This window comes from Gekko japonicus, unplaced genomic scaffold (assembly GCF_001447785.1).
Source record: "Gekko japonicus isolate JY-2015 unplaced genomic scaffold, Gekko_japonicus_V1.1 scaffold64, whole genome shotgun sequence".
In the NCBI taxonomy this organism is placed as follows: Eukaryota; Metazoa; Chordata; class Lepidosauria; order Squamata; family Gekkonidae; genus Gekko; species Gekko japonicus.
This window is the reverse complement of record NW_015170277.1, coordinates 404,428-418,816: the sequence shown is the minus strand read 5'-3', so window position 1 is coordinate 418,816 and position 14,389 is coordinate 404,428. Positions and strand designations below refer to the sequence as shown.

At 50.8% G+C, this 14,389-nt stretch overlaps 1 protein-coding gene across 1 annotated transcript; it reads left to right on the top strand.

Moving 5' to 3' along the window:
- The first annotated feature begins 7,346 nt into the window (after positions 1 to 7,346).
- B3GNT4 (UDP-GlcNAc:betaGal beta-1,3-N-acetylglucosaminyltransferase 4) lies at positions 7,347 to 8,438 on the top strand. Its single transcript, XM_015417643.1, has one exon. It carries the CDS (start codon positions 7,347 to 7,349, stop codon positions 8,436 to 8,438), a length of 1,092 nt encoding a protein of 363 aa, XP_015273129.1.
- Positions 8,439 to 14,389: the final 5,951 nt, after the last annotated feature.

The window sequence follows — 14,389 nt, the reverse complement described above, 5'->3', positions numbered from 1 at the left end:
TACTGGGAAGGGAAGGTGAGGCGACCCCTGGCTGGGGGAGGGAGGGGTGGGATTCTCTGGGAGAAAAGAGCGCCCCGCCTCCCCTGGGATCTCTCGCTGCACGGTGGGGTCTCTCTCTCCCCTTCCCTTCTTCGGCTTCTGACTGAGCCAGGGGGCTGGAGGGGAAAGCCGACTTTGCAGACGGTGTTTGCAATTGAAACAATAAGCAGACCCGCCCTTGGGAAGGTGTGCCCATATTCTTACCACCAGTTTACGAAAGGGGGAATTGAGGCTCACTGGGGCCTGGAACTGGCCTCTCTGCTCCCTTTGCAGTGGGCTCGCTGCCCACTGATTATTTTTTTTTGCATGGCTTGATCCTGAATGTGGTGGGGCTTCAGCGCACTTAACCTGGCAATCGGAGCATGCTTGTGGCACCTTAAGGGGAAGGCTTTGAGCTGCCACACCCCTCCCTTTTCGTGTTTGTTGCCACAGTCTAACGGGTCTGTCCGGTTTAGAATCCAGAGCTTGAAGCTTGAACCAATTTCCCCTGAAGGTCAATGCCTGTGAGTCCCAGGTGCAAGACCCCCGCTGCTGGGCCCAAGCTGGAGGCACAAGGGGGAGGCCCCGATGCCCTTTGCTTGCTCCCAGCCTTCAGCAGAGGAGAGAGGAGGGGGCCGGGGGCCTTCCTTGGGCTCTGCCCTGGCACTGCCTTGGAGGTGTTGGCCCCCAGAGGGGAACTGGATGCACCTTCCCTAAGGTGTCCAGTTACTGGCTCTGCCTACTGCACCATCTAAATATTTGGAGGCGAGACGACTTCCCAAATTCATCCTTCCTGCGTATCCCAGGAAAGCTTGGTAGGTTGACTTCTGCTCCTGAATACTCAGTTTATTTATCCCTTTGAAATCTTTCTTGCCACCTGTCAGAGTTTGCGAGGCCTCTAGTGACCAGGGAAGAAGCAGAGAAAACGGTCCGAAGCGGTTTGGCAGGTGGAAGCAAAGAGTTGGTGGAAGCGTCCTTGGGGCGTGGCTGCTCTTTGGGTACCTGGTGCGGGATCCAGGGTTGTGCCGCTTGCCACGGGAGCGCCTGTTTGATTTGCAGAACTACTGGGAGGTCACGTTCGAAACAAACATATCTCAAAAGGTGTTCCAAATCCTTGGTGCTCAGAAGCGCCAAACTCCCACAAGCTGTCCCTGGAAGGGCTCACCACTCAGAGAAAGGGAGACGCACAGAAATGTATTCATGCTCCGTCTCTTGCAACATGCAAGAGAGTAATTGCTGCGAGCAAAGAAGAAGAGATTGGATTTATACCCCCCCCTTCATTACTCTAAGGTGTCTCAGAGTGGCTTACAAACTCCTTTCCCTTCCCCTCCCCACAAGAGACACCCTGTGAGGGAGGTGGGGCTGAGAGAACTCTGACAGAAACGGCTCTTTTTCAAGAACAGCTCTGACAGGACTATGGCTTGCCCAAGGTCATCCAGTAGCTGCGAGTGGAGGAGTGGGGAATCAAACCGAGTTCTCCCAGATTAGAGTCCGCGCACTTAACCACTACACCAAACTGGCACCAAAGGGCTGTGGAGGGAGGCGAAGGCCCTCTTTGGATGCCAGCAGGCTTATTAGCTCGGGCGGAACCCCTTTCTTCCGCCAAATGGGTCTCGCTGCCATTGCTTCTTGCACCCTGCAGAGTCTCCCATCTGTTTGAGGGCTTTGGTAAGCTATACAGTTCGAGGCTTGATTCAGAATAGGTGGCAGGGATTCCCAGATTTCCGGTCCAGGAGCACCTTTAAGACCGACCACATTTCCCAGGGTCTAAGCTGTCATGAGTCAAAGCTCACTTCCGCAAATAACAAAGTTTCACAGAGAGTCCTATGTGAGTCACAGCGGAAGGGAATTCGTGCTATGCTGGCAAGGGAAAGTTGCTTCCTTACGCCCAGAAGGCATCTTCCTAGAACTCAGGCAGTTTCAGATCCTACGCTCGTCTACTACTGCTGGCAGGCATTTGCTTCCTGACTCAGTTTGCAAGCTCCGGGCGGGAGGCAACAGCACCTGGTTTGAATGGCGGAGTTTGGATTCCTGGGCAGTTACTCTGGTGTAGTCTGCACTGCCCTGGTGATGGAGCGAGTGCAGGTGTTCAGGAGCGTAGCAGGGCCCTGAGTGAGATTTGAATCTGGACCCCCTTCCGTGCTGCAACATGAGTTTCCCCATGGACTGACTTCCTTTATTGGGGAAAGCTCCATGCATGTGCAGCAACAATGCGGGCACTGAGCATCACTCTGCATTGAAGATAGTTCCAGGTGGTCGACCGTGTTGGTCTGGGGTAGTGAAGGGCGGGGTATAAATCCAATCTCTTCCTCTCTCTTCTTCTTCTCCGGAGTCTAGGCTCCTTCCATTGGAAGCTAAGGGGTCTGCCTCAAAGACCCCATTAGCACTGCATATTTCTCCGTAGGGCACGGGTTATATTTATTTATTTTAAACCTTTATTAGCTGCTTTTCTTCCTTACGGAAAGCAAGGCGGCTTACAGACATCAATACAAACACGTAGGATAAAACGCCTTAAAAGCACAGAACAGAGAACACAGAGAGTCCTCCATCATTCTGTGTTATACCTCTGAGGATGCCAGTCTCAGCTACTGGCGAAACGTCAGGTCCTACAGTGCCAAGACCACGGCCGTACAGCCCGGAAGATCTACAACAGCATATGAGCTTTCGTTTGCATGCACACTTTTTCAAATATATGCATGTATTTGGAAAAGTGTGCATGCACACGGAAGTTCACACCTTGAATACACCTTTGTTGGTCTTAAAGGTGCCACTGGACTCTAAATTTGTTCACCCTACATTGAAGCTGGCAGTGAAACCTTGCACGGGCACGGCCTTGTGTACTCTGAGTCCTCAGCATGAGAGCCAGTTTGGTGTGGTGGTTAAGTGCTTGGACTCTAATCTGGGAGAACCAGGTTTGATTCCCCACTCCTCCACTTGCACCTGCTGATGTGACCTTGGGTCAGTCACAAGCTCTGGCACAGCTGTCCTTGAAAAAGAGCAGTTCCTGTCAGAGCTCTCTCAGCCCCACCTACCTTACCAGTTTGTAGGGAGCCAGTTTGGTTAAGTGCGTGGACTCCAATCTGGGAGAACCGGGTTTGATTCCCCACTCCTCCACTTGCACCTGCTGATGTGACCTTGGGTCAGTCACAAGCTCTGGCACAGCTGTCCTTGAAAAAGAGCAGTTCCTGTCAGAGCTCTCTCAGCCCCACCCACCTCACAGGGTGTCTGTTGTGGGGAGGGGAAGGGAAAGGAGTCTGTAAGCAGCTCTGAGACACCTTTGGGTAGTGAAGGGCAGGGGGGATAAATCCAATCTCTTCTTCTTTTACCTCACAGGGTGTCTGTTGTGGGGAGGGGAAGGGAAAGGAGTTTGTCAGCCACTCTGAGACACCTTTGGGTAGTGAAGGGCGGGATATAAATCCAATCTCTTCTCTTCAGGAGCCCCAAATTTGAGCCAACTGCCCATACGTTGTTTTCCAGTGTGTCTTTTTCAGGTGTGAGGCAGGGCTTGTAGCCTGCTTTTGGGGGTGGTGTCGGACAGGAACAGAAGCTGCATTTCTCGGTGTCTGAAGCCAGAGCAAAAGCAGCTCCCGGGTGGAGGCAAGAATAGAGCCGGTATCCTTATGGCTTGCTAGTAGGTAAGGAACTTGTGAAAGGGTTGGGCGAAATAGGTCAAGAGACCAGCTAACCCTGCTTCTGTAGGGTGAGATTCTTGGGTTTAAGGATGCGTTCCAAAAGAAATCATTCTTTCTCTCTCTCTCTTTGACCATGTTAGTTCGGTGAAACTGTGGGGGTGTGGAACTGTCACTGTTTTAAAGCAGAGCTCTGCCTCCCTTGTTCCAGTCTGGTGTAGTGGTCAAGTGTGCGGGCTCCAATCTGGGAGAACCGGGTTTGATTCCCCACTCCTTCACTTGCAGCTGCTGGATGACCTTGGGCAAGCTGTAGTTCTGATAAGAGCTGTCCTTGAAAAAGAGCAGTTTCTGTCAAGAGCTCTCTCAGCCCCGCCTACCTCACCAGTTTGTGGGGAGCCAGTTTGGTGTCGTGGTTAAGTGCGCGGACTCCAGTCTGGGAGAACCGGGTTTGATTCCCCACTCCTCCACTTGCACCTGGCTGGATGACCTTGGGCAAGCCATAGTTCTGATAAGAGCTGTCCTTGAAAAAGAGCAGTTTCTCTCAGAGCTCTCTCAGCCCCACCTGTTGTGGGGAAGGAGTTTGTAAGCCACTCTGAGAAGCAAGGGGTATAAATCCAATCTCCTCTTCTTGTTGTAAATAACCAGTCACTTGTTATATATTATAAGAACATAAGAACATAAGAGACGCCAATGTTGGATCAGGCCAAAGGCCCATCCAGTCCAACACTCTGTGTCACACAGTGGCCAGAAATACCAGTGCCATCAGGAGGTCCAGCAGTGGGGCCAGGACATTAGAAGCCCTCCCACTGTTGACCCCCCCCCCCAAGCACCAAGAAGACAGAGCATCACTTGCCCCAGAGCCCCTAGCTATACCTTGTGGCTAATAGCCACTGATGGACCTCTGCTCCATATGCTTATCTAATTCCCTTTTGAAGCCGTCCATGCTTGTAGCACCCACCACTTCCTGTGGCAGTGAATTCCATGTGTTAATCACTCTTTGGGTGAAGAAGTACTTCCTTTTATCCGTTCTAACCCGACCGCTCTGCAGTTTCATGGAGTGCCCACGAGTTCTTGTATAAGCTCCTGCAGAGTGCAGGGGGTTGGACCAGATGACCTGCAAGGTCCCTTCCAACGCTGACATTCTATGATTCCTTGCCTCACGCACCAAACCACTGAGCATTGAGCCCTTCTACAGAGGAGACGATGAATTTACTCTTTATGTAGTGAAAAGAAGGTGTTGGTGTGAGTTACTGAAGGGGCGGGGGAGAAGTAGGAATTACCTCGGATTCCTGTCCTGCCTCCCAGGGCACAGTCATTTGTTGACACTTTGGCCCATTCTGCATCTAGCATTTGCGCCGCTGTTTTACCAAACCCACGTCGGAACAGAAATTCCCCTCTGCCTTGCATGCCACTTTTCGCTTTCTTTGATTGTCGGATTTTATGGCAGCCTCCACACTGCATGCCGGTTTCGCTTCCGTTGATCTCTCGGTTTTATGGTAGCCGTCTGCATAGATTTGTGGCCGTTTTAGGGTCGTTCAGGGGTGACTCTGCAATCAGTACGGCCGTTGGCCCTGGGGTATCTGAATGTGGTTTTTGAGCGGCATCTTTTCCTGTCCCAGTGTGGGTTTGGTAAAACAGCTGAGTGAACGCTAGGTGCAGAACGGGCCATTGCTTCGCTGACCACTCGCCACCCATGTGAGTAAGAACTAAATCGTCTCGGCCACCATCGCTGGAAAGGGTGATGGGGGTGGGTGGCCGTCCCAGTGAAGAGCCCTGTCCAAACACAGCAGGGGCTGCGTTTTCTGTGAGCAGTGGTGGTGATGGAAAAATGGGTGTGGGGTTGGATGCACGTACCAAGCGAGAAGGAGTCCCTGCTCTCTTACGCATCCTGCTCTCCATCTTTGGAGGTTTTAAAGCAGAGGCTAGGTGGCCATCGGACAGCAGTGCTGATTCTGTGAACTTGAGTAAACCCAGGGCTCTTTTTGTAGCAGGAACTCCTTTGCATATTAGGCGACACACCCCTAATGTAGCCAGTCCTCCCAAAGGTCATAGTACCATAAATACTCCATTTACCTCTGATTTAATGAAAAATTAATTAATGAACGGCCCTAACACGGCCATAAATCTATGCAGACGGCTACCATAAAACCGAGAGATCAAAGGAAGTGAAACCGGCATGCAGTGTGGAGGGGGTCATAAAATCCGACAATCAAAGAAAGTGAAAAGAACATAAGAGAAGCCAATGTTGGATCAGGCCAAAGGCCCATCTAGTCCAACACTCTGGGTCACACAGTGGCCAAAAATACCAGGTGCCATCAGGAGGTCCACCAGTGGGGCCAGGACATTAGAAGCACCAAGAAGACAGAGCATCACTTGCCCCAGAGCCCCTATCTACACCTTGTTGCTAATAGCCACTGATGGACCTCTGCTCCATCAGTGCAGAAGGGCGATTTCTGTTCCAGCGGTGCAAATGCTAGATGCAGAATGGGCCAGTGTCAAATTACTGTGCCCAGGGAGGCAGAACAGGAATCCGAGCTCTTCTTACAGGGACTACTGCAAACTCTTGGAGGACTGGATACATTAGGGGTGTGTCGCCTAATATGCACAGGAGTTCCTGCTACAAAAAGAGCCCTGATAGGCATCACAGTTACAGGATATATATCAAACAAACAAACACTGTGATAAAAATGACAACAGCATTTAATAAATCTTATGATCATCAGATTAGATTACAATTGAAACTTTTGCCATATTGCTAAGGAAATGCTAACGTTTTCAAGGAAACGCCCATCATCCTCTATGAGCCCCCCGGTTATACACTCATTTCAACAGTCTTCCTCAGGAGTAATCCTTGATACAGCTTCTTTTTTTTACTTTCTTCAAATTATTGCAGTTTAAGTTCTTTTTAATTTTCTTCAAATTATCTTCTGGTTCCATTTTCAAATTATTACAGCTTAACTTCTTTTCTACTTTATCTTCTAGTTCCATTTGAAGTATTTAAATTAGGAGCAAGCCAGTTAATTTATTTCTGAAAGTAGCAACCAGTCCTTTTTTTAAATCCGGCTAGAAGCCTTCTTTTTTTATATATTGGCTGGCAATTGCTCTCTATATCAAGTTGCTAGCTCAATCGCTCTCTAGTTATTCCTGGTAGAAGCATGTATCGGTCCTCTTTTCTCCCGGCTAGAAGCCTTCTTATTGAATAGACTTACAAATGCTCTCCACCTGACGGCGCTGCTGATTCTGTGAACTTGGGCAGATCACGAGAGGGAGGGCAGGAAGGCTTGCCTCTGTGCTTAATTCTTGTGGCCCCTTCTGACACGCCCAGGGAAATGCCGATTGCCAGTTTGGGGATCAGGAAGCCATTTTTCTCCAGGCCAATTTGGCCGGGGATCCTGGAGGGTTGGGGTTGGGTTTTTTTTGCCATCTTCTGGGCCTGGAACAGGGGTCACTGGGGGTGGGGGGAGAGGTGTTTGTGAATGTCCTGCATTGTGTAGGGGGTTGGACTAGATGACCCTGGAGGTCCCTTCCAGCTCTCTAATTCTGTGATTCTATCCCTAACATTCCAACCAGAGCGAAACGTGCACAGCTTCATTCTCCTTTGGCCCTGTTGCTTGGGCGAGATAGAGTACAAGACTGGCGAGTCTAATGGTGCCGTGTCTTTTACCCACACAGGGTCTCGGCTCTTCTTCAGGCTCTGAGATGCATCCCAGGATAAGAAAATTTGCCATGTACATTTTGTCCATCTTCTTGCTTGCGTGCCTGGTGTACTTAAAGAGGGACACCAAGTCGGTTGTGTCTGCAGCAAGCAGGAAAACGCACAAGCCGCATCAGAAGCATGCCTCCTGGTTCCCCAAACGGGCGGAGCCTAGCAAATGCACACCCGACCTTACCGTTGCCAATTCCTCTACCTCCCTCCCCGAGGTCCACCGGGTCTTCTTGATGTACAAGCACTGCCGGCACTTTCCGACGTTGCTGAAGCCGACCGGATGTGACGCCGACACCTTCCTGCTGCTGGCTATCAAGTCTGCCCCCATCAACATCGATCGCCGGGTGACCATCAGGAACACGTGGGGAAAGGACCCCGTCGTCGGTGGCAAATCGGTGAAGCTGCTGTTCCTGCTCGGTCGCTCGGAGGTCAAAGTCCGGGCTCACTCCCTCCAGCAGCTTTTGGTGTACGAGAGTCAGGAATTCGACGATATCGTCCTGTGGGATTTTGTCGACAACTTCTTCAACTTGACCCTGAAGGAGCTGCACTTCCTCCGATGGTACGCCACCGACTGTCCACAGGCCCGCTTTGTGCTGAAAGGGGACGACGACGTGTTTGTCAACACCTACAATATCGTGGCGTTCCTGAGAGACCTGGACCCTCAGAAGGATCTCCTCGCTGGTGATGTCATCAGCAAAGCCCGACCGATAAGAAACACCAACACCAAGTATTTCATACCAGAATCGATGTACCGGGAGCCTTTCTACCCCCTCTACGCCGGTGGCGGCGGCTATGTCATGTCCCAGACGACGGTGCGACGGCTGCAGTTGACGGTCGAGGACACGGAGCTCTTCCCGATCGATGATGTCTTTGTTGGGATGTGTCTGGCCAAAATGGGGATGACCCCAGTTCACCACACTGGCTTTAAGACCTTTGGAATCCAGAGGCCCTTTAATCCGTTTGATCCCTGTCTGTACAAAGAACTGATGATTGTACACAAACTGAGCCCAACGGAGATGTGGGTCATGTGGACGCTGATGAAAGACGGCGGACTTAGATGTGCCATTTCAGTCGCTCACGAATGATAGGAGCGATGTGAGCGCCTCTGGCGAAACACAATGTGGCCGAGACTTTGACAGGACTCGGCTTAAACTGTTATTAACAGATAACCTTTTTTAAAAGGCCGATTGTTTATGGTAGAATAACTCTTGCACTGATTCCTTTCCCCCCCCCCCCAAAGCAATTGTTTACAGAAGTTGGACCAAGAACAGGTCTCGTTTCTGGCCTCCCTGCTCAAGATACATATCGTGCGGACCTGACCGTGTGATTTGGACGAGGAGGTCTCAAACTGCAGGGTCGTCCTAGCTGGGCAGGGGCATGGTCTAGTCAAAGCCGCACATTTGCAAGTCTGATTAATGTCAGCAGGAAAGGCGGGTGTTTGCTGAACTCTTGCTGTTGGAATCAGAAGGAATTTGTCTAGATTGTGTCTGTAATTGTTCGTGTTCGGGGCAGGCTGCTCCATGGAAGAGGCTTTAGTACAGAGAAGACCTGTAATGCCTTAAGCAAGAAAGGTACCTATTCTGCTTTCTTGTCATGCTCCAAGTTAAAGCATGGCACGGCTTAGGGTGCGCAATCCGACCTTAAACCCAACAGACTGAAAAGAGGGTTCAAGGAGTTCTGTGGGAGCACAAAAACAGACTGGGTTAGATGCTGTGGATTTTCCCCACCTCTGAAAGGTCTCTTGCCTTAAAAACAAGTCTGGCTTGCCACCTAGTTGTGCATAAAGATAAAAGAGCTAGAACTTCTGGCTGCCAGACAATCTTAGGATCCCCTGGCTATACTACCCACAATGCCATACGATAATTATAATTGTTATTCCCACTGGGAGCCTGACTCTGCTACAGCTTTAAACCAGCTTCAAAGCAAGTTCACAACTCTTTGGGCTCCCCTGTTAGGAATTCTGCAAAGCATGGTTCTGCAAAGGCGTTAAGGCAGGGGTATCAAACATATGGCTCGCGGATCGGATCCGGCCCCTGCAGGGCTGCTAACTGGCCCGTGAGCAACTGGCTCTCTGCTGCTTCTTGTTTCCTGTATCACAGTTCTTTTTGCCCAGTCTCCTATTTCCTGCTTTGCAGAGGAGAGAAAGAAAGCCAAGCCTCCCTTCCCACAATTGGCTGAGGGGAGGGGGAGGGAAAGAGCCAGAGAGAGAGAGAGAGAGAGAGATATGGCACTTTTAAGAAGACCAACAATGATTTATTCCAAGTATAAGATTCTGTGTGCAAGCACACTTCTTCAGAGAGAGGGAGGAGGGAGAAAAAGAGCCAGAGAGAGATGGAGAAATTGAGTCCCATGGTACATAGAGAGATCCCCCTTTCCAGTTCTAACAGATTGGGGGGGGGGGAACCTAGCAGCACAGCTTGCATTCTTTATTGGTGAAAAGGAGCAAGAGTCCAGGAGCACCTTAATGACTAACAAACTTTGTGGCAGGGCTGGGCTTCCATGAGTCACTGCTCACTTCTTCAAGTACAGCAAGAATGTGAGTCCATCTGTATTTATATCTTGGAGAGTGAAGTGATTTCAGATGCCAAATGACAATAGGAGGCATTGGTAATGAGAGAAGAAACCTAGGTTTCTATTAAGTCCAGAAGGATGCATTGTCTTGAGCTTCATTATCAGTTGCAATTCAGCAGTCTCTCTTTCTAATCTCCCTTTCCTTTGTAAGAAAACTGCTACACTTAGGTCAGCAACTGAATGTCCTGGAAGGTTAAAATATCCTCCCACTGGTTTTTTAATGTTGTGGCTTCTAATAGCAATAGAAAGAGTCAGAGTCCAGTAGCACCTTAAAGAGTGACAACATTGTGGTAGGGTATGTGCTTTCACGAGTCACTGCTCACTTCTTCAGGTTTATTTCCATTTATTCTTTGCATCCTCCTGGACTGAATCCTCCTGTACCAAACTGAGACCTAGGTTTCCTGTCTCATTACCAGTGCTGATATCTCCATGCCTACTACCCCTCTGCATATCACACTTAATCCAATCGCACCCGCTATTGCCATTTGGCATCTGAAATCATCTTTTTAAAGTTTATATCTCCAATACCTTGTGTTAAGGGCCACGGTGGCTCAGAGGTTAAGACGCTGAGCTGCAGACTGGAAGGTCTATAGTTCGGCAGTTCAAAACCCGAGTGCCACGTGACGGAGTGAGCTCCCATCTCTAGCCCCAGCTCCTGCCAATTTAGCAGTTCGAAAGCACCTTCGGTGGGAAGGTAACAGCGTTCCGTGCCCCTCAGCATTTAGTCATGCCAGCCACATGACCACGGAAACGTCTTCGGACAGTGCTGGCTCTTTGGCTTGGAAACAGATGAGCACCACCCCTGGAGTCAGATTCGACTAGCTTTTGAGCAATGGAAACCTTTACCTTTAGTTTTACCTCGTGTTACATTTTATGGCACACATGGCCCGGCCCCACAAAGTGACATTTATGTCAGATTCGGCCCTCGTAACAAATGAATTTGGCACCTCTGCGTTAAGGCTTCCTAGCAAAGAATTCCTCATGCCCTACCAAAACGGCAGTTCCTTACTAGAAGCCTCTTGGTAGGGAGGGGACGCCCCTGACAATTAAAACATGCCATGTAAACATGTCCCCTGAAGCAGGAGCTCTCTCGCCCTCCCTTGACAGTCATGAGCCTTTAGTAGGAAGTCTACTGTTATTTCTGCGCTTCGGCCGCTGCCCTGCAAGGCAGGAATCCTGGGCCGTTCTAATCCGGTAAGGGGTACTAAACATTCCAAGATGCCTGGTCCCGCCAGGCCACCAGACTTTACACATTCCCTTTTAACCCACACCACTACCGGAGCACGTTGGGTTTGATACTAATTTCTCACTAATCACGTTTCTCACTTTGTGCTTCAAGTCGCTGACAACTGGAGGGCGGTCGAGTGGGCCCAGCAGCCAACGCCGGCTCCTCCATGCCTTTCTTTTCCTTCACAGCACAGGTGAATAAACAGTTTGGAAAATATAATTATTGAGCGTTCCTGCATTGCTGAAAAGCAACAACAAAGCAGCCGTACAGAAGCCACAAACACCGAGGGGGCGATAACAGTGAGCGAAGTTTGGGAAAGTGGGTTGGTGAGAACAAGAAATGCATAATCCGGCCTGAAGTCAGGAAGCCATTTTTTCTCCAAGCCAGTTTGGCCGGGGATCCCGGACGTTTTTTGTCATTGTGGCGGAACGGGCCCGCGTCAGCTGGCAGACCCCGCTTTGCCTGACTTGGCACCTGAAGGGGCAGTTTTTCACCATTGCCTCCGGGTATTGCTGCCACCACTGTCCCTGTCTTGGGCTCTGGTTAGGCGGGAGCAGCCTCCTGACCTCTCTCTGATGTCGCTAGGAACCCACCTCGGGGCTTCCTGGCAATCTTCGGGGCTCCCCTGGAGAGTTGGAAACTGGCCGTTTTGCCCTTGTTCTCCTCCTCAGAGAGTCCCCAACCCACTCCTAGCGTGTCCAAGCGGCTGGGGGAACTAGGAGGAACAGAGGGACTTCTCAAGGTTAACGATAAAAGGATTTATTTTGAAACCACTCAACTATATACAGGCATATGAACAGTGAACTGAAGAATCAAAATAAAGGTGGATAATTAATCGCTCCCTCTCTCCCTTCCCTTACACTGATGCCCTGTCTAGATGGTCTGCAGGGCAGGCACACGACTTACTTTCACTGGAGGAGGTTAGATTAGCACCACTCCCAACATGGCCTCTCTGCCTCCTCCTGCAGACTCTGGCCGACAGCCTGACTGGCTCCAGACTTCAGGCAGACCAACCTCAATTCTCCTAGACTGGCTTCCCGCCCAAAAGCTCCACTATATCCAACAGCCCTTCCCACCCAGGAAGTGCCTCTCCCTCCTGCAGCATTCTGGGGCAGATCTCCTCACAGCCTTGATGGACTTCCTGTCCTCTCTAGGCAGCTGCCCTCTGCTGGTTGGAGCGGGGGGGGGGGGTGAGGAGGAGCCTAGGCAAAGGCCTACCTCGGGTTTGATGGTCCCCTCCCAACTTACACATAGGCATAAAATGGCGTTTCTCCAGTCATCTTCTGGGCATGGAGAAGGGGTCACCGCGGGTGTTGAGGGGGAGGTATTTCTGCATTTCCTGCACTGTGCAGGGGTTGGACTAGATGACCCTGGAGGTCCCTTCCGACTCTGATTCTGTGATTCTAAGATAACTGATACAGAGGCAGGTTCTTCAAACCCCCACTGAACTTTGGCCACACACCCTCTGCCTAACCTACCTTAAGGGGATAAAACGGGAGAATGATGTCAGTAGCTTTGGGTCCCCGTTGGAGTGAAAGGCAGGATGTAAACAGATATCCACTCAGCAGAGTGAGGGGAGAGGTATTCATAGACCCAATTTGGTGTAGTGGTTAAATGTGCGGACTCTAATCTGGGAGAACCGGGTTTGATTCCCCACTCCTCTGCTCGCAGCTGCTGGAGGACCTTGGGCAAGCCATAGTTCTCTCAGAGCTGTTCTCTCAAGGGCCATTTCTGTCAGAGCTCTCTCAGCCCCGCCTACCTCACAGGGCATCTGTTGTGGGGAGGGGAGGGGAAAGGAGTTTGTAAGCCGCTCTGAGACTCCGAGTGAAGGGCGGGGTATAAATCCAATCTCTTCTCCAGGGACCAGTCACAGAAGGATTAATAAACTGGCAAAGCCGCTGGTTCTTCCAGGATGTTAGGATACTGTACAAAACTATTAGCATTCCACAAGGCAAGGCTTCTGCAGTGTGTTACAGAAGAGTAATGGAAAGCCTTTCTGCTTAGACCTTCTCTTGCTGAAATTTATTTTGGGGGGTGGGCGAGGATGCGAGAGGTGCGTGGCCGGTGGCACGGCAGGCAAGCTGCCTCACCCGCTGTCATTCCAAGAGGTTCACAACCTGCTCCCACCACCACCACCAGCTCTCCAGAAGTATCCTTTTAGAGCACTGATTCTGACAAGATGGTTCCCCCTCAAAGATTATATGTTGCCTCGGAACAGAAATCCACGTGGATTTGTGTGTTTGGGGGGGGGGGGGGGATCCTACAGCCTTGATTTTTCCCTGTTCCTGAAAGCAGAGCAATTTGCATTGGTTATTTGACGCAACATTCATCACCCGGCTGCTTCACAGAAAGGAGGGAAACGTGACATTAAAATTTACTTGCAGTCTGACTCTTTACAGAAATCAGGTCTCCCCAGGGATGGTTAGTAGAGCTGGCGTTAGCACGGTGGCAGCACCAGGAAATCCAGGGTTGAACATAATTTCCATTGCAAATAATGTACAAAAAGCAAATGCTGTTCTGGTGGTGTTCTCTGTAAAGTTTGTGGCAGCCATCGGTGCTAAGAGTGAGCGACCGGAGCAAGGAACAGATACCGAGGAGCAGGGGTCATTTCCTGTGAGAGCGCACAGGAGCGGATCTCTGGCAGTAAGGAGCCCGGGGGGTGGGCACATGCAGCAAGCCCCGCGGCCTGCTCCCAGCAGCCCTCAGTCGGGCCACGAGGAGCAAGAAGCAACCAAGTAAGTTGTAGAGGCCCCCCCAGCCCGCCTTCAGGTACAAGCTCTCCCTCCTCTGTGAGGGCAGATCTGCGCGTCCCCCCCCCCTCCCCAATAGCCAGCAATCCAAAACATTCCAGTGGAGCCTGAGCGGTGGGTGTTGCCTTCTGACACACTTCTGGTGATGTCAGCGGGTGTGGCATATGCAAATGAGTTATGCTAATGAGCTCCTGCACCTCTTTTTCTATAAAATTACCCCTGCCGAGGAGGAAGCAGCAGGGGCTGAAGGATCAGACCCCTGTCTGTCCACAAATCCAGGGGCGGGGTTGGGAAAGAGACTGTCGGCTGTTTGATCTGTTGCATGCATCTCTCATATCTGAGCAGGAGTTACCTCTAGGCCCTGTAGGGTCTGAGCTGTAGTCTCAAAGAACTTATCTCCAATGTGTGTTTGCGTAAGAAGAGATTGGATTTATTCCCCGCCCTTCACTGAGAGTCTCAGAGCGGCTTACAAACTCCTTTCCCTTCC

What these genes read in the sequence shown, in the direction of transcription:
- B3GNT4 (XM_015417643.1), top strand. Translation starts at nt 7,347, where the DNA reads ATGCATCCCAGGATAAGAAAATTTGCCATGTACATTTTGTCCATCTTC.